Source organism: Erythrolamprus reginae, chromosome 2, assembly GCF_031021105.1.
Source record: "Erythrolamprus reginae isolate rEryReg1 chromosome 2, rEryReg1.hap1, whole genome shotgun sequence".
Lineage (NCBI taxonomy): Eukaryota > Metazoa > Chordata > Lepidosauria > Squamata > Dipsadidae > Erythrolamprus > Erythrolamprus reginae.
This window is the reverse complement of record NC_091951.1, coordinates 145,585,368-145,607,199: the sequence shown is the minus strand read 5'-3', so window position 1 is coordinate 145,607,199 and position 21,832 is coordinate 145,585,368. Positions and strand designations below refer to the sequence as shown.

Here is a 21,832-nt window from a genome sequence, read left to right as displayed (position 1 = left end):
AGTATCAGAATCACTGTATTTGAGCTGCAAAAAGACAGACAATACTGGACAGCAGAAAATAGTTTTATACATCTATTGCAAATCTCATATCCTAGTTATTCAAATATATGAAGTCCAGATACGTGGCCCTCTATAAAACACATAGGCTTTAAATTAAAACAACTTCTGTGAAAAATAATTTACAGAGAAATGAGCTATGAGCTAGAAATGAGCATTTAATCTATGACTTATTAAATGCAAGATGGCATTCTGTTATGGATTGAGAATTGTATCAACCTGCAAAATTACTTCAGGTTCTGCTGTTTCTTGGTTGCCAGTCAAGGGGAAGGGGGTCTTAGGAATGTGGTACCTCAGCTGGCTAGCCATAGTCACTGCTCACAGTCACTCATGCCCTCATCACCTCGAGGCTCGACTACTGTAACGCTCTCTACATGGGGCTACCTTTGAAAAGTGTTCGGAAACTTCAGATCGTGCAGAATGCAGCTGCGAGAGCAATCATGGGCTTCCCTAAATATGCCCATGTCACACCAACACTCCGCAGTCTGCATTGGTTGCCGATCAGTTTCCGGTCACAATTCAAAGTGTTGGTTATGACCTATAAAGCCCTTCATGGCATCGGGTCAGGTTATCTCCGGGACTGCCTTCTGCCGCACGAATCCCAGCGACCAATTAGGTCCCACAGAGTGGGCCTTCTCCGGGTCCTATCAACTAAACAATGTCGTTTGACGGGACCCAGGGGAAGAGCCTTCTCTGTGGTGGCCCCGGCCCTCTGGAACCAACTCCCCCCAGAGATTAGAATAGAACCCTTCTTGCCTTTCGTAAGCTTCTTAAAACCCACCTCTGTCGTCAGGCATGGGGGAACTGAGATATTCTTTCCCCCTAGGCTTCTACAATTTATGTATGGTATGGGTGTATGTATGATTGGTTTTAAAATAAGGGTTTTTAGCTGCTTTAGTATTGGATTGTCGCATGTTGTTTTTACCACTGTTGTTAGCCGCCCCGAGTCTGCGGAGAGGGGCGGCATACAAATCCAATAAATAATAATAATAATAATAATAATAATAATAATAATAATAATAATAACAACAACAACATCTACCAGGTAGGTGAAAACCAAGGTCATATCAATGGACACCTGTCGAGGTTGGGCGGGAATCTATATCTGGACTGATTGGCCCACGTGACTCGAGAGACATAGGGGACTGGGGAGGTCTCATTCTTTTAACTATCCTTAATTTAGAGCTAACTTCACCTTTCTATGCACAGATATGATGCACTCAATAAAGGATTTCTTGAACTTGAAAGTGTCAGAGTCTTGACTTCCCGGAGTTCATTACTCAGAATGATGACAAGCTGTGTGGTAATCAACCAAATAGTGCAGATGTATGTAGAGAAGCATTGATGGAATTTCAGAGACACTGGATATATCTTATCAAATTATTAATATATTTATTTACATTTCATAATTACATACAACATCCTTCCAGTAATGTCTGGCTTCAGTCCAACTGCTTGCATGTATCAAGAGCACACAATTAATAAAATGGAAATCATGAAACAACTAGCCTTAAAGCAATTGAAAATAAAGGTCATAATCCAGAGTTCAGTTTTCTGGATTTTCAGTCTTCAGAAGCACTTTAGAGAAACTGGTCTTTGTGGGAAATAATTAGCCTTAATTGTGGTTCCTGTTCATTTGGCATCAGTAGAGACGCAACCTCTGAAGTCATGAAAACATTTGATGCTTTTCATTATTTTAAATAACAGTTTTACAGTGAGATGGCCATGATGCTCGCATTTCTGTATTCATGTAGATGTATAACCACATTACAAAAGGAGAAAGACACAGGAAAAGTGCAATGACCAAATAAAATCCACCCGGGGAATTTCTGGAAAGAAACAGGTAGAGTTTGCTGAAACAGAATCCAATTCAACTCAATTAACAGGAACTCAGGAATATGAATTATTCTTGGTTTTGTAAAAGTACATTGACATGATTTCTGGAACTGATGAAAAAGTTATACAGATAGTCCTCACTTAGTAACCACAATTGGGACTGGAAACTCTACCACTAAACTAGAACTTCAGTCTCCCCACTCAAATGCTTGACCAAAATTCGGTTCTCTATGCTAAACAAGGACTAAATCAAGGATCGACAAACCCAGGCGCCTGGTCGCCAGTGGCGCCTAGAAAATGTTGTCTGGCGCCTAGAAAATGTTGCCTGCTGTACTGTATGTATACAGCAGTGTTTTTCACGAGGTGGCTCCTGCAAGTGGGAGCTCCAGGGCTGAGGCTTCAGCCCTGGAGCTCCCACTTGCAGAAGCCGCCCCCCGGCTATTGCCCGCCGCCGCCGCTACCCGCGCACCCCAAAATACCCCCCCTGCGTGCCCTTTTCCATGGGCGCGCAGTCCCCATTCCCCTGCCTGCCTGGGGGGGGTGCCGGGGGCGGGGAGGCGCCGGCAGTAGAAGGCGCAGCCCCCGCCCGCCCGATCCGCTCCCTCTCCTCCTCTTCCGCTGAAAGAAACGCGCGGAAGCTGCCTGCTTGAGCCTCGCGTTGCTCCACCCCGCTTCATCCTGCTTGTCATCCTCCGTTGCCAGGAAAGCCGGGTTTGTTTTCCGTGAAAGCAGCGCGCCTTTTAACACGCTGCTTTCCTGCACCAGCGACGTTTGGCTGCCGGGGGGGGCGGGGAGGAGAAAATCCTCCCCCCCCAGGAGCAGCAAAAGCCTAAGCGGCGGGGTGCACCGTTTGCCTTCCGGCTCAGTCGCAGAGGCTTTTGCTGCTTGTGGAGGGGGGGGGGTTTGGCGGTGCCGATGCCAAATGCTTTCCCTCCGTGGTGGGGGGTGCAGGGCAGGCGCAGTCAGCCCCAGGAGACAAAGATGGAATGAGAGAAAGGAAAGAGAGAGAAAGGGAGGGAGAGAAAGAAAAAGTGAGAGATAGAAAGGATAGAGAGAAAGGGAATGAGAGAAAGGAAAGAGAGAGAAAGAGAGGGGGAGAAGGAAAGAGTGAGAGATAGAAAGGATAGAGAGAAAGAGGGAATGGAAAGAGAGAGAAAGGGAGGGAGAGAAGGAAAGAGTGAGAGATAGAAAGGATAGAGAGAAAGAGGGAATGAGAGAAAGGAAAGAGAGAGAGAGAGAGAAAATAAGAGAGAGAGAGCAACAGAGAGAGAAAGAACAAGAGAGAGAAAGCATGAGAGAGAAAGAACAAGAGAGAGAGAGAAAATAAGAGAACAAGAGAGAGAAAAAGATAGCAAGAGAGAGAGAAAGCAAGACAGATAGGGAGAGGAAAGGAGAGTGAGAGAAATGAGAACAAAAAGGGGAGAAAAAAGGAGAAATGAGAAAATGATTGAGGCAGAGAATGAGAGGAGAGTGAAACAAAAGAGAGAGAGAGGTGATTCTTGAAGCATATGGTAAAAAGCACCCAAATAATAAGAAAACCCCCCCAGCCCACACCTGTTTCTGAAAAGGATAAAAGAGAAAAAAAAACCAGCCCTCAACTGGTTTTGGAAATGGTTGGAGTGTGTATACATACACACACATAAGGGGGGGAGAGAGACAGGGATGGAAAAAGAGGAGAAGTGAGAGGGAGAAGGAATGAGGGAAAAAGGGAGGAAGAGAGAGAAATGAGAAACACGAGAGAGAAAAGGGGGAAAGACAGGAGAAGTACCCAGAAATGAGACAGTGGTATAAATTTCAGGAGGGATGATTGATGATTGACTGTATTTATAAGGGGATGTTACATGGGATTGTATATATGAGGGGGTTATTTATGTATGTATGTATGTATGTATGTATGTATGTATGTATGTATGTATGTATGTATGTATTTATTTTTTATTTATTTATTTATTAGATTTGTGTCATTTTGGTTGGTGGTGTGCCCCAGGATTTTGTAAATGTAAAAAATGTGCCGCGGCTCAAAAAAGGTTGAAAATCACTGGTATACAGTATATTTTTCCCGCCTTGTGTTTACGCCCAGAAATGGTACATCTTGGCTTCCGTAGCTCCGCCCATCAACCTCGGAGCGAGCTGCTTTCCCAGCGTCCCCTGCGCTTGCGTGCGTCTCTCCCTCCCCCCCTTGCCTCCATTCCGCCTCCTACTCGAACCCCTTCACTCCCCCCCACCGCACACAGACGCTCCGATCTTGGCCGCTCACCCGCCTTCGGAGAGAAGCGGAAGCCCCTCCCCTCCCGGCGTGAGGTTTTGTTCATTCCTCCTCCGGCCGCGTGCGCGGTGACTTCCGACCAGTAACCCCTCCTCCCCCCTCCCCCCCTCACCCGCGTCCCCGGCCCGGTCTCCCTTTCCTTCTTCTCTGTTTCGGTTTCTGACTAACGGTCTCCCCTCGGATCCCGACGGGAGTACAGCAGAGCCGGCTCGGCGGAGCCAGGCCTGCGCCGGGGGGGAGGGGGTGAAAGCGATGTCAGGTGGAGACTCGGCAAAAAACCAAGTTTGCTTAAAAAAAATTCTGGCTCCTAAATTTTTTGGCTGGCTCCTAGATTCTGAACAACTTTGTCGACCCCTGGACTAAATAATTTGCTTTTCTCTTTAAAAGAACTTAATTTCCAACTATAACAAAACTGCAAAAATAAGTCATCCTTGGCACAGGATTATAATATATTTGTCAGGGTAAGCACAAGTTTTCAATGTATTACTAAGCTGGAATTGGCAAGTTAAAAAGACTCACTTGGCTGAATTACGACAAAGGCTCATCCAGGCAGTAACAATCACCAGACCAAATAACTCCCTGTTTTTAATCAAAGACAACTGTATAAGTTACACAAAACTAATCCCACAAAATAAACTATATGCAAAGAAAGACTTTGCTTATAGTTACAACATACACTAAACCGTATACTAAACAAGCACCTACTTACTGAAATAATAAACTGGCAGTTTAAGAAAGGAAAAAAATGTTACTTGAGGAAAATTTGCCATATTTTAATTAGTTGGGAGTATTAACACAATTCAATCGGGAATGTAAGGTACTTCCATTTTAGGCAAGAGATATAGCTTAAGCATTTTACTTGACGTGGGCACTATCCAATCAATGTCATGCATTCTTATATTAAAACATATATACATCAATTTTAAAAAGATTGGTTGTAGTCTGGTTACATTCAGCATCCTCAGAATAAAATATGACATTCCACTTAAACATAAAAACTAGATTAAATAGCAACTACAGACGAACCTGAAAAAATATATGTGTGTGCACCATTAAAAAATCAGACTATGTTCAATGCTTTGTATCAAATGTTACTGAGCGCTCACAACAGTTACTAAGATCAGACGTTTTCTACTATTTCTTTCTATTAGTTTTCTTGGCATATATAAATATAACATGTATCTTAGGAATTTGTTCTAGGGATTTCAAAGCTTTAAATCATTCTAATTCCTTAGATCTAAGGTAGCTGAAGGATCTCACAGGTGTTAAGGATGAGAATTATGGTCGTCATGAAAATATGAATTAATGCAGAAAAGATCACATTACTTACCTGCCTTCTTCCTCGTGCAAGATGTTATTTTGAGCAGTAGTAACCAAGGAATATCCCAACACAGCAGAACCCATAACACAAGCAGTTGAATGTAGATCTGATATACTCCTCCACACAAGGTTATCTGGAAAATGTGGTGAGTTATTTGTACAAATTACAATGGAATTTGTACACTGAATTCATTTGTCTTGATCAATCTCTTCAAGAGCCTTCAAACAACAATTGCAGAGAAAAAAATATTTAGATTTGGGATTTACTGTATATAATTGAATCCATAGTTCCCTCTAAGCTGAGCAGTGAGCAATCGCTCACTTAAAAATCATCATCAACTCAGAGTTTTCCAAACCTGCCCAGAAGCCGAGAGGGAAAGAGTGAGAGGAAAGGAGAGAGAGAGGAAGAGAGGAAGAGAGAGAAACAGATAGAAAAAAGAGAGGAAGGAAAAGAGAAAGAAAAAGAATGGGAGTAAGGAAGAGAGAAAGAAAATCAAAATCTAGATTGAAACTAGCTCAACTATTTAAGTGGCATTTTGATATTGATAGAGTTGCCCTATTAGAGCTCACTGTTATAGACACACACTACAGTATTTTATTTTGAAATTCTCTGAGGCAAAACAGGGTGGGTTTTTTATTTATTTGTTTGTTTATTTATTATTTCTGTGCCGCCCAGTCCCAAAGGGACTGCCGCTCAGACACTATACTTTTCCGCCCACCCCCCCAAAAAATTAGAGGGAACACTGATTAAATCATCAAACAAGAAGAGCATTTTTCATGCATGTTGAAATATCTAAAACAGCTGTATTTTGAAAATTTAAAAAATGTAAGAGATACTGAAAAGAGTGAGTAGCTAACAGACCACATTAGATATAGGTAACACATAAAGAAATGAGCATATAGTATGAAATCTCAAAGAAACTAGTCAGCATATGATAGACTTCTTTATTCCAAAAAGAGAAAGGGCAGAAGAGAATATAAGACCTAAGACCGTTGAAGACCAGAAGAACATCATGCCTGGACTGACTAACTTCTGATGATTGAAGAGTTTTTTAAAGATCTGTTTATACTACCATCGATATCAATTTTATATTAATTTATAATTTTAGCGTATATTTTATATATTTATATTTTAATGTTTTTAATGTTTAAATTGCTGTTAACTGTCTTTTTATACTATTATTAATTTAATTGATTTTTAACGAAATTGGGGCTTTAAGTAATGGATGACTGGGATAAACATACTTGTGGTTACGAATGGAATGACTGGTACGATTGGATGGGTGGGGGCGGGGGGGGTATGGTATGGATGAGTGTATCGATAGTAGTGTGAATGATATGTCTGGCCCACCTGACGCCCGGGAGACAGGAGAGGGAGGGGCACCGATCTCTGGGGTGGCAGGGGGTCGGAATATCCCTGTGTTGCTGGGGAGAGGCAGATATGGCGGGGGCCACAGAGTTAGCCGTTCCAGGGGAACGAGGGACCGTTGCTTAATAACGGTCCCCTGTTCTGGCTCTGTGAGCCCAATCTTGGGTACTGGTGATGAGTGTAACTCTGGCCCTGGGCTCAGATTGCTGCTGTTGAATGCCAGGTCAGTGGTTAATAAAGCTCTCCTCATCCGGGATCTGATCCTGGATGAGGAGGCCGACCTGGCATGTATTACTGAAACCTGGCTGGGCCCGGAGGGAGGTGTTCCTCTCTCTGAAATTTGCCCAGCCGGGTTTCAGATATGGCATCAACCGCGACCCCAGGGGAGGGGGGGAGGAGTGGCTATTGTAGCCAGGGAGAGCCTTTGCCTGCGTAGACTCATTGCTCCGGAAATAGCGGGTTGCGAGTCTCTCTTGATGAAGTTGGACTTAGGAGTTCAGGTGGGCTTATTTCTCACGTACCTGCCTCCCAGCTGCGTGTCAAAAGCCCTGCCTGTGCTACTCGAGGAGGTAGCCGGGTTGGCGGTAGAGTTCCCCAGACTTATTGTCTTGGGGGACTTCAATCTGCCGTCACTCGGCGAAACCTCTGGGTTGGCACAGGAGTTCATGGCCACCATGACAGCCGTGGACCTGACTCAAGTAGTTCAGGGTCCGACTCACGAGGGAGGGCACGCACCTGACATGGTATTCCTTTCCGAGCAATTGAGTAATGGTCTGAGACTAAGGGGCTTAGAAGTGTTGCCTTTGTCATGGTCAGACCATTTTCTACTACGGCTTGACTTCCTGGCTCCAATCCTCCCCCGCAGGGAGGCGGAACCAATGAAGATGTTCCGCCCCAGGCGCCTGATGGACCCAGAGGGCTTTCAGATGGCGCTTGGGGTTATTCCAGAGGCACTCGTCCACAGCTCGGCGGAGTCTCTCGCGGAGGCCTGGAACACGGCTGCAGCGGGGGCTCTTGACCGGATTGCGCCTTTGCGACCTCTCCGAGGCGTTAGACCCCGTAGAGCCCCATGGTTCAACGAGGAGCTCCGGGAGTTGAAACGCCAAAAGAGACGTCTAGAGAAGCGATGGAGGAAGAGTAGGTCTGAATCCGATCGAACACTTGTAAGAGCTTTTATTAAGACTTACAAAGTGGCGCTCAAGGCGGCAAGATGCGCGTACCATGCCGCCTTGATTGCATCAGCGGAATCCCGCCCGGCCGCTCTGTTTAGGGTGACCCGCTCCCTTCTCAACCAGGGGGGAGTTGGGGAGCCCTTACAGAGTAGTGCCGAGGATTTTAACACGTTTTTCGCTGATAAAGTCGCTCGGATCCGGGCCGATCTCGACTCCAATTGTATAACAGAGTCGACTGACAATGAGTCAGTCGAGGTGACTGGGGCACGTACTTGTCCACCTGTCTGGGAAGAGTTTGATCTGGTGAAACCTGATGAAGTGGACAAGGCCATCGGAGCTGTGAGTTCCGCCACCTGTTTACTGGATCCGTGTCCCTCCTGGTTGGTTTCGGCCAGCAGGGAGGTGACACGGAGCTGGGCCCAGGAGATTACCAACGCTTCCTTGGGGAGGGGAGTTTTTCCATCACTCTATAAAGAAGCGCTTGTGCGCCCCCTCCTCAAGAAGCCCTCCCTGGACCCAGCCGTACTTAACAACTATCGTCCAGTCTCCAACCTTCCCTTTATGGGGAAGGTTGTCGAGAAGGTGGTGGCACTCCAGCTCCAGCGGTCCTTGGAAGAAGCCGATTATCTAGGTCCCCAGCAGTCGGGTTTCAGGGCCGGTTACAGCACGGAAACCGCTTTGGTCGCGTTGATGGATGATCTCTGGCGGGCCCGGGACAGGGGTTTATCCTCTGTCCTGGTGCTCCTTGACCTCTCAGCGGCTTTCGATACCATCGACCATGGTATCCTTCTGCACCGGCTGGAGGGGTTGGGAGTGGGAGGCACTGTCCTTCAGTGGTTCTCCTCCTACCTCTCTGGCCGGTCGCAGTCGGTGTTAGTGGGGGGCCAGAGGTCGACTCCTAGGTTTCTCCCTTGTGGGGTGCCTCAGGGGTCGGTCCTCTCCCCCCTGCTATTCAACATCTACATGAAACCGCTGGGCGAGATCATCCAAGGACATGGGGTGAGGTATCATCAATATGCGGATGATACCCAGCTTTACATCTCCACCCCATGCCCAGTCAACGAAGCGGTGGAAGTGATGTGCCGGTGCCTGGAGGCTGTTGGGGCCTGGATGGGTGTCAACAGACTCAAGCTCAACCCGGATAAGACGGAGTGGCTGTGGGTTCTGCCTCCCAAGGACAATCCCATCTGTCCGTCCATCACCCTGGGGGGGGAATTATTGACCCCCTCAGAGAGGGTCCGCAACTTGGGCGTCCTCCTCGATCCACAGCTCGCATTAGAACAACATCTTTCAGCTGTGGCGAGGGGGGCGTTTGCCCAGGTTCGCCTGGTGCACCAGTTGCGGCCCTATCTGGACCGGGACTCATTGCTCACAGTCACTCATGCCCTCATCACCTCGAGGTTCGACTACTGTAATGCTCTCTACATGGGGCTACCTTTGAAAAGTGTTCGGAAACTTCAGATCGTGCAAAATGCAGCTGCGAGAGCAGTCATGGGCCTACCTAGGTATGCCCATGTTTCACCATCACTCCGCAGTCTGCATTGGTTGCCGATCAATTTCCGGTCACAATTCAAAGTGTTGGTTATGACCTTTAAAGCCCTTCATGGCATCGGACCAGAATATCTCCGAGACCGCCTCCTGCCGCACGAATCCCAGCGACCGATTAGGTCCCACAGAGTGGGCCTTCTCCGGGTCCCGTCAACTAAACAATGTCGTCTGGCGGGCCCCAGGGGAAGAGCCTTCTCTGTGGCGGCACCGACTCTCTGGAACCAACTCCCCCCGGAGATTAGAACTGCCCCTACTCTTCCTGCCTTCCGTAAACTCCTTAAAACCCACCTTTGCCGTCAGGCATGGGGGAACTGAAACATCTCCCCCTGGGCACGTTTAATTTATGCATGGTATGTCTGTGTGTGTGACTGTTAGCATATGGGGTCTTTTAAATATTTAAATATTTTAAATTTGTCTGATTGCTTATGATTTGTTTTTTACATGTTGTGAGCCGCCCCGAGTCTTCGGAGAGGGGCGGCATACAAATCTAAGTAATAAATAAATAAATAAATAAATAAATATAAAAAATGAAAAGATTTCTATTGACTTTGAATATGCTGATTCAAACATCTAAACATAACAAGAATATATGTAAGCATAATACAACAAACTACCTTAATAGAGAAGCTAATGGATTTATTCAATACAGATCTCAAGTTAAATGTGAAAGAAATAGAATGCTAAGCTTTTGTAAGACTACTTAAAATGTTATTGTTATGTGCTGCCTTTTCAGCCAAAGAATTAAAATATACTCTATTTTCTGCTCTGCTTTTATCCTCACAAAATTTCCATGAAATTGATTAAGCTGAAAGCCAGCTGTGATTTAACACCTAAACTCCTAGTCTGTGTCCAATATCAGAATTTGCCACGTATGTTTCTCTTGGCTTCTGGGTATTCGCTAAGAAAGGATTTTTCAAAATGACCATCTTATATTATTATCATTAACAAGTTCTGATGCTAAGGAGTTCTACTCTACTCTCCCCATCTGAAAAGAAATCTGATCCAAATGCAAAACACAAGCAGAAGAATTTCAATTTTGCTTCTGCTTTCACAGCAGCAAGCAGCTTTACTACAGAAAAGTTGATCTAAGCCATGCAGACTCTTTCCTGTTGTCTCCTTGCTCACACTGCAAATACTGTTTGTTTCCATACACCCCTCAACTCTCTCACACACTAACATGATGCTATCCAGAGGAAAATCAATGGATGCTAGTAGGCATAGATGGATTTGTCCCCCTTATTTTAGTCTTCAATTCAGACAAATCTGTTCCTTCTATTGTAACACCAGTTTAAGTGAAAAGAGGCAAGAAATGCAGGAAAATGTTTACAGAGAAGATTAGGAAAACAGAAATAAGATAGGCTGCCTGTTTCTCCCATGGCCAGTTCTATGTGGCATGCTCCAGAGTCAGTTCACCTGACAGTCTGGTCATCTTCCAGGCAAACCAGGAATGTTGTTTACAGGGAGATCCTGAACAATTCATCTGAGGGACAAATTAAAAGTCTATGCCAGTGATAGCAGACCTTTTTTTCATCGGATGCCAAAAGAGTGTGGACATGCACTATCGTGCACGTGTAAGTGCCCACACCCATAATTCAATGCCTGGGGAGGGCAAAAACAGCTTCCCCCCCCCCCAGAAGCTCTCTGGAAGCCCTCAACGACCTGTTTCTCAACTTTTGGTGGGCCCAATAGGATCGTGTTTTGCCCTCCACAGGCTTCAAAGGCTTCCCTGGAGCCGGGGGAGGGTAAAACACACTCTGCCATCCTCTTGGAGGCTCTCTGAAAGCCAAAATTGCCCTCCCAGAGCCTCTGTGCGAGCCAAAAATAAGCTGGCCAGCACACACATGCACGCTGGAGCTGAGCTAAGGCAGCAGCTCATATGCTAGCAGATATGGTTCTGCGTGCCACCATCGCCATCACTGGTCTATGCTATGCAAATAATGTCTTCATCTGTAACAGAAACGAAATAATACAGTCCCCTTTTGAAGTATTCATTAAAGCTGTATGTGTCAATTTATCAAGCTCCATCACATACTTTTTTAGCGAACCATGGGTATCAGCTACTCACATTCATGGTTTAAGAATGAAGTTAACAATGCTTAATTAACTGGATGGGGTAATCTTATTTCTAAATTATCAAAAAGCAAAGAAGAGATGCGTACCCAGAAGAGTGATCTCTTTTGCCCAATAATACTATACCTGTGACTGATGGATTAAGGCTTACTACCAGTGTAAGACTTGCTGGCACAGAGTACACAACCTAAGAGTGAGATATATTAAATACATTTTATAAATACATGAAAATATAAAAAAGGGAAATGGAAAGTGTTCAATCCCAAAGACTAGATAAATAAACAAGTCCCAAAATTGCATCTCCAGGAGAGTTAGGAAAGTAGGAAAGCTTTATTTTATTGTCTAAGGAAAAAAGACCTTAGATGGGGGCAGAGGTGGGAGGGAAAGCTGCATTGTGCCTAGAGGCCTTTTAAACCACTGACGTTTCACAAAAATAAATGTTTTACCAAAGGAACCACCCACTATCAAACAGACCTACCAAGCTGAATGTGATGATCACAGGTTGAATTATTATTTCTTATGAATGTTTTGCCGGCTTGGAGAAACAATCAGTCCATGTGGAGAAGTAAACTGCACACAGGAGAACTGTAATTTAGGTGTCATGTTGAGTTCTGTTATTAGTAATTCAACTTCACTTTATAGTATTTGCACCATTAGAAGTAGATGCAGTATACCAGCTGTGAACTCTAAAGCTCTAAATCAGGCAGCTGTACAAAGGGTTAGCTTTGAAAATTGTTCAGCAATGGCAGCAAAAGTGCAATTACAGTTTTTATGTGCATGTGTACAATAAGACCATATTTTGCTCATTCGTGTACGGCAGCCTTTGATAGTAAATAAAATCTATTTACTTACTAGTGGCATGCATTTAATTTGAAATTTCAGTACAATGATTGAAAAACCATCCTCTGCAATTTAAATTCTTTCCCCCCAGATGCCTTTGTTAATTGCTTTTGGGTTCAGTTTTGTATTTATTCCATGTGCAGCAGATGGCAGCATCTAACCAATCATGGTTGATCACAAGGAAAACAGGTCTGGTCTGATAAGCACCTTAATTAATAAAGGTGGGATAAAAAAAGTACCATTCCAGTAAAAAGGTTAGGACATAATATTAACATAGCAAGGGACAAAACCATATCTATACTCACTATCCAGAGTCCAGGATCAGGGTCATTGATCTGCAACAAAGAAAGCAAAAACCATTGCTATATACTCTGATACTGAATAGCACATAAAATCAAAATCCTTCAAGATGAACCATAAGTCACTAAAGAAATTGCAAACCTCTAACAATGGGCTCCTCTTCTGACGTCTACAACAGTGGTGGGTTGTTCCCACCACTGTTGTAGACGTCAGAAGAGGAGCCCATTGTTAGAGGTTTGCAATTTCAACCGGGTTGTTCCTGGTTCAGACCTGTTCTTAGAACTGGTAGTGTTGGTGGCAGGAGGCGTCCCCGTCCCCCCCGATGCTTCTGCACATGTGCAAAATTGTTGCACGCATGAGCAAGCGCACACATGAACCAGTAATAAAAGGTTTTAGAACCAACTACTGGTCTACAGTCAAAGTGTGTGCACCCTATGACAAATCTGACTGATGCCAGTTGGTGGCTTCATTTTAAAAAGCAACATCAAATCACCTTTGTGTTTGAAACTTGGGTGACCACAAGGACCATTCCATCCATCCATCCATCCACCCGTCCATCCATCCATTTGTTTGTTTGTTTGTTTGTTTGTTTATTATATTTGTATGCCACCCGTCTCCGGAGACTTGGAGCGGCTCACAACAATAAAACAGTAGAAATCCAATAGTTAAAAAACAATTAATACCCTTAATATAAAAAACATCTCATACAGACCATACATAAAGCGAAGACAGCCCAGGGGAATCAGTTCCCCCATGCCTGATGGCAGAGGTGGATTTTAAGCAGTTTGCGAAAGGCAAGGAGAGTGGGGGCAGTCCTAATCTCCGGGGGGAGTTGGTTCCAGAGGGTCGGGGCCGCCACACAGAAGGCTCTTCCCCTGGGTCCCGCCGGATGACATTGTTTCCTCGATGGGACCCGGAGAAGGCCAACTCTGTGGGACCTAACCGGTCGCTGGGATTCGTGCGGCAGAAGGTGGCCCCGGAGATATCCTGGTCGGATGCCATGAAGGGCTTTATAACACTTTGAATTGTGACCGGAAACTGATCGGCAACCAATGCAGACTGCGCAGTGTTGGTGTGACATGGGCATTTCTGGGGAAGCCCACGATTGCTCTCGCAGCTGCATTTTCCATGATCTGCAGTTTCCGAACACTCTTCAAAGGTAGCCTCATGTAGAGAGCGTTACAACAGTCGAATCTCGAGGTGATGAGGCCATGACTGACTGTGAGCAGTGACTCCCGGTCCAAGTATGGACGCACGAACCTGGGCAAACATCCCCCTCGCCACAGCTGAAAGATGGTTCTCTAATGTAAGCTGTGGATCGAGGAGGATGCCCAAGTTGTGGACCCTCTCTGAGGGGTCAGTAATCCCCCCCCCCAGGGTGATGGATGGGCAGATGGAATTGTCCTTGGGAGGCAGAACCCACAGCCACTCCGTCTTATCAGGGTCGAGTTTGAGTCTGTTTACACCCATCCAGACCCCAACAGCATCCAGGCACCAGCACATCACTTCCACTACTTGTTGACTGAATACACACCAAGTACTTTTTGGGACTTTTCATTTGCTAAATTGTAGATAGGGACAAAATAGCAGAATGATGGCCAAAGAGGCAGCTAAGGTCATAGGAAAGTCCATCGAAAAATATCTCAGAATAAGACCTTGGCAAACCACTTTTTTATTGTTGCCAGGATAATTACCGGGACGTCTGATGCTTTCAAGAGTGACTAGCAGTAAGAACTCTTGGCTGTTTACGCTTTTCTTTCTTTGGAGTTTACCCTCCCGTCTCTTCTCACGGGTCTAGTTGGAGTCGGTAGAGGAACGGATGAAGGGGGGACTTTGTCTTTTCTTGCGATCCCATTACTCGAATCTTGGGATCCTTCCAGGCTCTGCCCCTCGGCCACGGAGTTCTCTCTCTCTCGCCTGTGCTACTCAGTCAGGAGAGTAGCCTGCCCGTCTCCCGCGCACCCTTTGTTCCTCTCAACAACACAAATACCCATCCAGACCTGAACGGCTCCGGCCAGCCCGAAGAAGACAGCCATGATCAAGTTGCTGAGCCTCCAAAGGCGGCTGGCACCCGAGAGGGGAAGCGAAGTTAAACGGTCAGCCTCCATTGCCCGGAATTACGACTCGCCGTTCCCAGCCCGCCCGCTGGGTATACGCGGCCCTAAGCGTAACCTTCTTTCAAAGCCCACCCACTCTTTCCACGCCCACCGGTGCTCAGGACGACCCACCGAAGGAGCCGGAATCCCGCCTCTTGACTTCTTTTTCTGTGGGCTCGTGATGGGGACGAGTAATGTAGGCAGCCGCAACAGCCAGTTACTGATACGCGGCTAATTTGGAAACGTGACTTTGAATCTTCTTGTTTGTAAATAAAATAGCCAAGACTTGATGACTGAAGGAAAGAAGCTAGAGTTTTGAAACGGACTTGACTGCTGTTTTCTTTTCAAGTGGGCACAACTTCGACTTTCGTCAAGACTGAAGACTACCAACCGTTTCTTTGAAACTATTTTAAAAAGCACCTAATGAGCTGCCAATAAAATCATAAGGAAGAAATATGTGGAAATATTGAACATTCTATCTATCTATCTATCTATCTATCTATCTATCTATCTATCTATCTATCTATCTACCTACCTACCTTTCTCTCTCTCTCTCTCTCTCTCTCTCTCTCTCTCTCTCTCTCTCTCTCTCTATCTATCATTTATATTTATATGCCACCCACTCTAACAGGACTCAGGGCGTCTAGCAATACTTCAGTCATAACAATATGACTGAAGCAACCTAGATATATTGCAGAAATGTTTTACCGTATTTGTTGTTTATATTGCAATGAATTATTTGTCATTAAAATGTCTACAGTTCTGGCTCAAATTTGCACGCGACCGTTCCAGTGCCAGTCAATTTTTTGATTTGTGTGTATGCGCAGAAGCAAAATATTGCAGCCGAGATTTCAACAATTTTTTTGCTTCTGCGCATGCGTGGAATAAAACAAAAAATCGCCAAAATCTTTTGCGCGCCTCTCCCCTCATGAGACTTTGACACGTTTTTGCTTCCTGCACATGCATGGCATCAAAATCATTCTTTGTATGTGCGTATGTATGTATAATCAATCGTAAGTGTGAGAAGACAACGCACCGATAGCAGCAGATAATAGGAATCCACTCCTCATTTAGACCTGAATCCGCAGCCTGATTGTACAGTTGTTGAAATTCATTTTTTCTCATTAATCTACACTCAATGCCCTTGATGACAAATTGAAAACAGAACTTTAAAAATTCCTATAAATTTATTAAAAAGAAAAAATTGAAATATCATATTGGTATAAGTATTCAGATCTTCCACTTAGTACTGCATTAAAGTACAATTGGCAGTCTGTGGAGAGGGGCGGCATACAAATTTAATAAATAATAAAAAAACAATAAATAATAATAATTACAGCCTCAAGTCTTTTTGGGTATAATGCAACAAGCTTCACACACCTTGATTGGGGGATTTTCTGCCATTTCTTGCAAATCCCCTCAAGCTGGTGGATAATAAACTTAGGTGGATAACCATTTTCAGATCCTTCCAGAGGGAGGGTTCAATTAGGGTTCATGATGAGTAGTGCTTGGTTTCCTCTTGACATAACGTTTAGAAATGAGGCCAAACCAGGGTGAAATGCTCCCTGTTCGGGCGTGCCTGCCAGTGGTCGGAGAGCCGGTAGCAATGGCAATGCAAGGCTTTGCCCACCCGCCCGGATGCTGCCATTTGGGTTCTTTTACCCTCTGCACATGTGCAGAATACTTTACGCATGCACAAAGAGTAAATAACCCAAATAGACGGGTCTGGGCTGGTGGGCCAAGTCTTGCGCTGCCATCTCTACTGGCTTTACAACTACCGGCAGGCATGGCCAAACCGAGAGCATTTCACCCATGGGCCAAACAATTAAATCTTGGTTTCATCAGACCAGAGAATCTTGTTCTTCACTGTATGAGTCCTTCAGATGCTTTTTTGTGAACTCCAAATGAACTTTCATGTGTTTTGTACTAAGGAGAGTCCAGATCCGTGGAGAACTTTGTCCCATCTCCACACAGGATTTCTGGAGGTCAGTCAGAATGATAATCAGCTTCTTGGTCACCTCTCGTACAAAGACCCTTCTCTCCCGATTGCTCAGTTTGTCCAGCTCTTAGAAGAGTCCTGGTTGTACAAAATGTCTTCCTGTTGAGAATCATAGAGGCCAGAAATTGTATTGTAGCCTTTCCTAGGTCTGTGCCTTGCAATTATCCTGTCTCTGAGCTCTGCAGCAGTTCCTTTGACCTCAAGGCTTTTACTCTGCTATGCATTGTCAGCTATGAGGCCTATAGACAGGCATGTGCCCTTTACAAATCATGTCCAATCAATTTATTTTACCACAGGTCAACTCTATTCAAACTGTAGAAACATGTCAGCAACAATCAAGAGAAATGGGGGGCACCAGAGCTAAATTTCAGTGTTGATGCAAAGGGTTTGAAGACTTATGCCAATGTGATATTTATTTAAATTTCTTTTTAATAAATTTACAGACTTTTCTAAAATTCTGTTTTCACTTTGTCATTATGGGGTACTGAGTATAGATTAATGAGGAAAAAATGAATTTCAACAACTGTAAAATCAAACTGTAGCATAACAAAAGTGACAAGTGAAGGAGGTCTGAATACTTTCTGATTGCACTGTAATTAATGATCTTCCTCTAATATTTTAATCTCATTTTTAAATTTTTGCCATCTGAGTTTTTCATTATTTTTTTTTAAAAACATGCATACTGATTTCCCAGGAGTAGCACCTCCTAATATATTAAGTTGGAATTCAAAATGTAATGAAGACAATTGATACGAAAGAAATTCACATATTTGCAATGTACTCTAAGACCTTTCACCCATTCCATTGTGCACTCATCCTGGTGCTCTATGATATCTCAGTGGTCTTCATTCACTAACCATATCCTTCTGAACTGGCTTAAGGGTTTGACAATGTCCAACACTTTTCCCTTGCTCTCTTCCTTTTTCAGGATACATTCCAGTTGGTGTTGAATGGGTCACTCTCTAAGTCATTAATTCTCAACTTTTCTAATGCTGCAACCCCTTAATACCGTTCCTTATGTTGTGGTGACCCCCAACCATAAGTCTAGCACCAATTCTCCCAACAGAGCTTTAAACTGATTGGCAGGAAGGTCAGAGGGACACTCCCACTTTAAACGCCTGATTGATCGGATTGTAAAAATATATTCCAACGTGCCAGAATAGAAACTTTAGTTCCTAACATCATGGGAAATTGGTCTTTTTCCATGGTCTTAGACGACCTCTGTGAAACTGTCATTCGACTCCCAAAGGGGTCCAGGTTGAGAACTATTGCTCTAAGTCCTTTCTTTTCGAGGTACCCAATATTCCTCCTCCTCCTAATCAACATTTACATGAAACCACTGGGTGAGGTTATTATATGTCACAATCCCCCAGTCTAGCTAAGTGAGGCTGTTAAAATCATATCCTAGTGGAGGATGTGGCCGTCTAAATAAACCTACTCCAAGCCAGTTCAACATTGAGTAGTTATAGTTGTTGGATCACCTAGATTTGGGGACCTTCTATCTTTACCTTTGGGTAAGATTCCACTTCTCCATTCAGGAGTGATGTGCAATCTGGAGGTTAAATATATGTTGAGAATGTTGAAAAAGGAAGATAAAAGGTAAAATGGAAATGAAAATTCACTTTTAAAGGAAAGAAAAAAGAAAAGTAGAAAAGAAAAAAGATAAAGTGACTACCAATATTGTTATATAAATACATAATTACTGACCATTCAGTTACGATTGCACTGAAAAAAGAGACTTATGGCCATTTTCCCTACTTATGACTGTTGCCAGACCCCCATCGTATGATCAAAACTCAACGTTTACCAACTCTTATTTAGCACAATTAGTGTCCCTGATCACTTGATCCTTTTTAGTGACCTGACAAGCAAAGTCAAAGGGGAAGCTAGAGTTACTTTAACAACTGTTGTTACTATCTTAACTGTAGAGATTCAGTTAACAATTGGGACAAGAAAGGTGGTAAAATGGGGCAAAACTCACTTAACAAATGTCTCACTTAACAACATATATTTTGGGCTTAACTGTGGTGGTATGTTGAGGACTACTTGTAAATAAATCCAAATAGTCCTTGAATAGGGTAAAAGCAAATATCTAACCATTGGAAAAGAATAAAAATGCCTACTTGAAAGATTGCATATGTTGGGAATACAGTTAGCAATAAGTTAGCAATACAAGGCAAAGGCTAGAAAAACCTTCAAAGAAGCCCTTTGCACTTTCTCATTAGCCTTTTCAGCAAAATTTTAAACCTTCCTATTTAATCCCGTTTTAATCTGTCTTTTGGGGGGGGGGTTGAATAAATTTTAAATAAATACATACACATTTTTATAAACATTGATATTTATTATAATTGTTTTGTGCTCTAATGTTCCATTTTAAGTTCCAAGAACGATTGTACTGTAAACGATTTCTAATACTTTATATATGTAACCTTCAACCCCTAGGTGGACCTTTTTGATCAGGAGTGCCCTGTTAATTAATTATAGCGCTGCAAATATCAACCCCGAAGAAGCCGATAACAAAATACAGAATAAGGTTCCTTATTAAAACATCGCTCCCCAAGATAACATTTCCCAGTGGAAATGCAGGAAGTGCAGGACTACCTTCAATTATTTAAGGCAAGGCAGGACGGGATAATTCACAGGCTCGATCCCTGCAGAACCGGAACTGATCGTGTTTTCTGGATCTCTTAAGAGATCTAATTAGAGATTCTGTCAAGGAATGGCCTTCCCTTCCTGCTCCTCCTCCTCACGCCATCCGCCTTCAACCGTTTTGTATACCCAGGCGTTGCAACCTAAAGACGAGGCGAGGCGGCGAGGCTTGTTGTGCCTTCAATGGCAAACCCGCTCCTAGGTTTTTAAAGAGGCAGGTTCGAAAGCAGAAGCACTTCACGTTTTCGAGGTCGGCAAAGCCTCTTTCTGTAAGCAGCCCTCGCGCTTTGCGCCATCTCATCCCCAGGATGATCTCTAAGACGCTTCCATTGGAAGGGGAGCACGACGCGCCCGGCAAAAGGCGGATAACTTGCGCGCCCCGCGGCTCTCCTTCCCTTTCCTCCGTCCTTCCTCCTGTTTGGGCGAAGGACTCAGAGGCATCATCCGTTCCGCCCGCTGCCTGGGAGGGGTTATACTTGTGCCGCGGAAGTGGGAGGGAGCGACGGAGGGGAAGGAGGAGGGGGAAAAAAACACCACGGGAGCCCCAACAAGCGCGGAGAGGAGAAGAGAAGAGCAGCGACGGTTTTGGGTCGGTCAGGGCCCGGGAGGCTGGCGCCTGTCGTCCCGACTCGGGGACTCTGGGTGTCCCGCCAGCTGCCTGAGGGCCGAGGCGGGCACGCGCGAGGAGCCGGGGGCGGGCGGGCGGGCGCGCGGGACGGGGAGGGGGTCGGTTCGCTGCGCTGCTTCTGCTGCATTGCAGCCTCCTTCCCTCCCCGCCGTCCGTCCATCTCTCCCTCCCTCTCTCGGCGTCTCTGGCGCGCTGTACAATGGCGGCTCCCAGCCCTGGTCCCGGCTCTGGCTCCGGCCCCGGGTCGCAGGCGGCGCAGACGACAGTCAGCAGCATGCAGGGTAAGGGAGCGCGCCTCGGGCCCCCGAGCGACAATCCGGAGGCTCTCTAATAGGCCGCGCTTCCACTACCCCCCCCCCCCGCCGGCCTTCGCCTTGGACTCGCTTGCTCGCCTTGCTTGCTTGCCTGCCTGCCTGTAGGGACAGGAGGGAGCGCCGGAGCTGGATAAAGCCAGGACCAGGCCTCTCTGGAGGATGGTAGGCCTTGAAGCGCGTCCCGGGCAGGAGGAGGTGGAGGCTTCAAGTTCTTCTCTGGCGAATCCGGGGAAGACACCCCGTCCTCCGGTTCCCAAGCTTTACGGAGTGTGATTTTTTGGGGTGTGGGGATGAGGGGGTGTGGTGCAGGGAGACGAAACGGAGATGGTGGCTGTTAAAAGAGGCGCAAGGCGAGAGGAGTTTATGAACCACGAGAACGAGGGAATGAACGAACTGTTGGTGTACGTGTGAACAGTATTGGAGGAGCGTGTAGACAGAGAGAGAGAGAGACGTGAAAAAACGCTTGGTGTCGAAAGCAGAGATCACCAGAAAATCGGACCTCTGAAATAAATTGAGGTGTAGATTTTCGGGAATGTGGAAAGTGGAGCTAGCTTCTTTTTTTAAATCCACCCCGCGAGGTAAATTCGTGGACCTTAAATCCCCGCAGACGACTGGAATCTGGTGCAGAAGGATTGTATGAATTTCAACGACGAAAAAAAAACCAAAACCCTAGAGGCCGTGTTGAGGGCTTATTGCTGTGCGTAGGTGTGAAGAGTTGTGGGGGGGAAAGGGTTACACAGCAGGTCTTCGGGGAGGTGTGCGGCGTAAAACTCACTAGGTAGTGAAGGCGTGTTTGTGTGGAGTCATGGAGGAGGAAGCGGTGGTGTAGCTTTAAGAGGGCGAAATGAATAAAAGGCGTGGGGCGTTCCCTTAAGAAATTCGAAGATAGGTACGGTAAGTAAAATGTAGAAGTCAAAAGAAATCGATTCTGAGCATTCCTCTTCATAGGAAAGGAAAGAGGGCGATTATTATTGTATGTAATAACGTGTAAAACGCAGTGTAAAAGTCGGAGAGCTCCCCTTTTCAGGATCTGTGTATATGGAGCCTGAGGTTGCCATCGTGAATTTCTGCTTAAATTGAGAAATACTCCATTTGCACTATGATTTAGATTCACTATGACATCTGTATTAGGAAAACCATTCTGAAATACAGAATAGAGGTAAAAGTATGTTTTCACTATTGCATAATTCTATCTTGAGTTCCTTAATGGCCTATTTCTTATCAATTCAGTATTTGGAAATATTCACTTCCTTAATGGTCTATTTCTTATCAATTCAGTATTTCGAAATATGTTAGTATGTCAAGACAATATGGTAATGAGTTTAGTTTAGTACTATGATCCTGAGATTGCAACTATGGTACTGAGAT

General features: G+C 45.0%; 2 protein-coding genes across 10 annotated transcripts in view; one reads left to right on the top strand and one right to left on the bottom strand.

Annotated features, from left to right (window-relative positions):
• Positions 1–790: 790 nt before the first annotated feature.
• Positions 791–14,950, bottom strand: TMEM220 (transmembrane protein 220). Of its 2 annotated transcripts, none has more exons than XM_070739782.1 (6): positions 14,779–14,950; positions 12,784–12,813; positions 11,765–11,825; positions 5,490–5,613; positions 4,679–4,738; positions 791–1,910 (listed from the first exon to the last, which is right to left on the bottom strand). In XM_070739782.1, exons 1-6 carry the CDS (start codon positions 14,884–14,886, stop codon positions 1,754–1,756), a joined length of 540 nt encoding a protein of 179 aa, XP_070595883.1. In that variant the 5' UTR covers positions 14,887–14,950; the 3' UTR covers positions 791–1,753. The 2 variants fall into 2 exon arrangements, with proteins under 2 accessions (XP_070595883.1, XP_070595884.1); XM_070739783.1 differs by having other exon boundaries at positions 791–1,886.
• Positions 14,951–19,595: 4,645 nt separating this feature from the next.
• Positions 19,596–21,832, top strand: part of MAP2K4 (mitogen-activated protein kinase kinase 4) — a 62,905-nt gene continuing 60,668 nt past the window's right edge. For 3 of the 8 annotated variants that reach the window (XM_070739769.1, XM_070739771.1, XM_070739768.1), the window contains exon 1: positions 20,035–20,431. In XM_070739769.1, the coding sequence (XP_070595870.1) occupies positions 20,350–20,431 (82 nt within the window). In that variant the 5' untranslated portion in view covers positions 20,035–20,349. Of the gene's footprint in view, positions 19,792–20,023; positions 20,432–20,607; positions 20,627–20,827; positions 21,043–21,832 lie in introns of those variants that run through there. The other 5 variants (XM_070739775.1, XM_070739773.1, XM_070739772.1 and 2 more) reach the window with 5 other exon arrangements.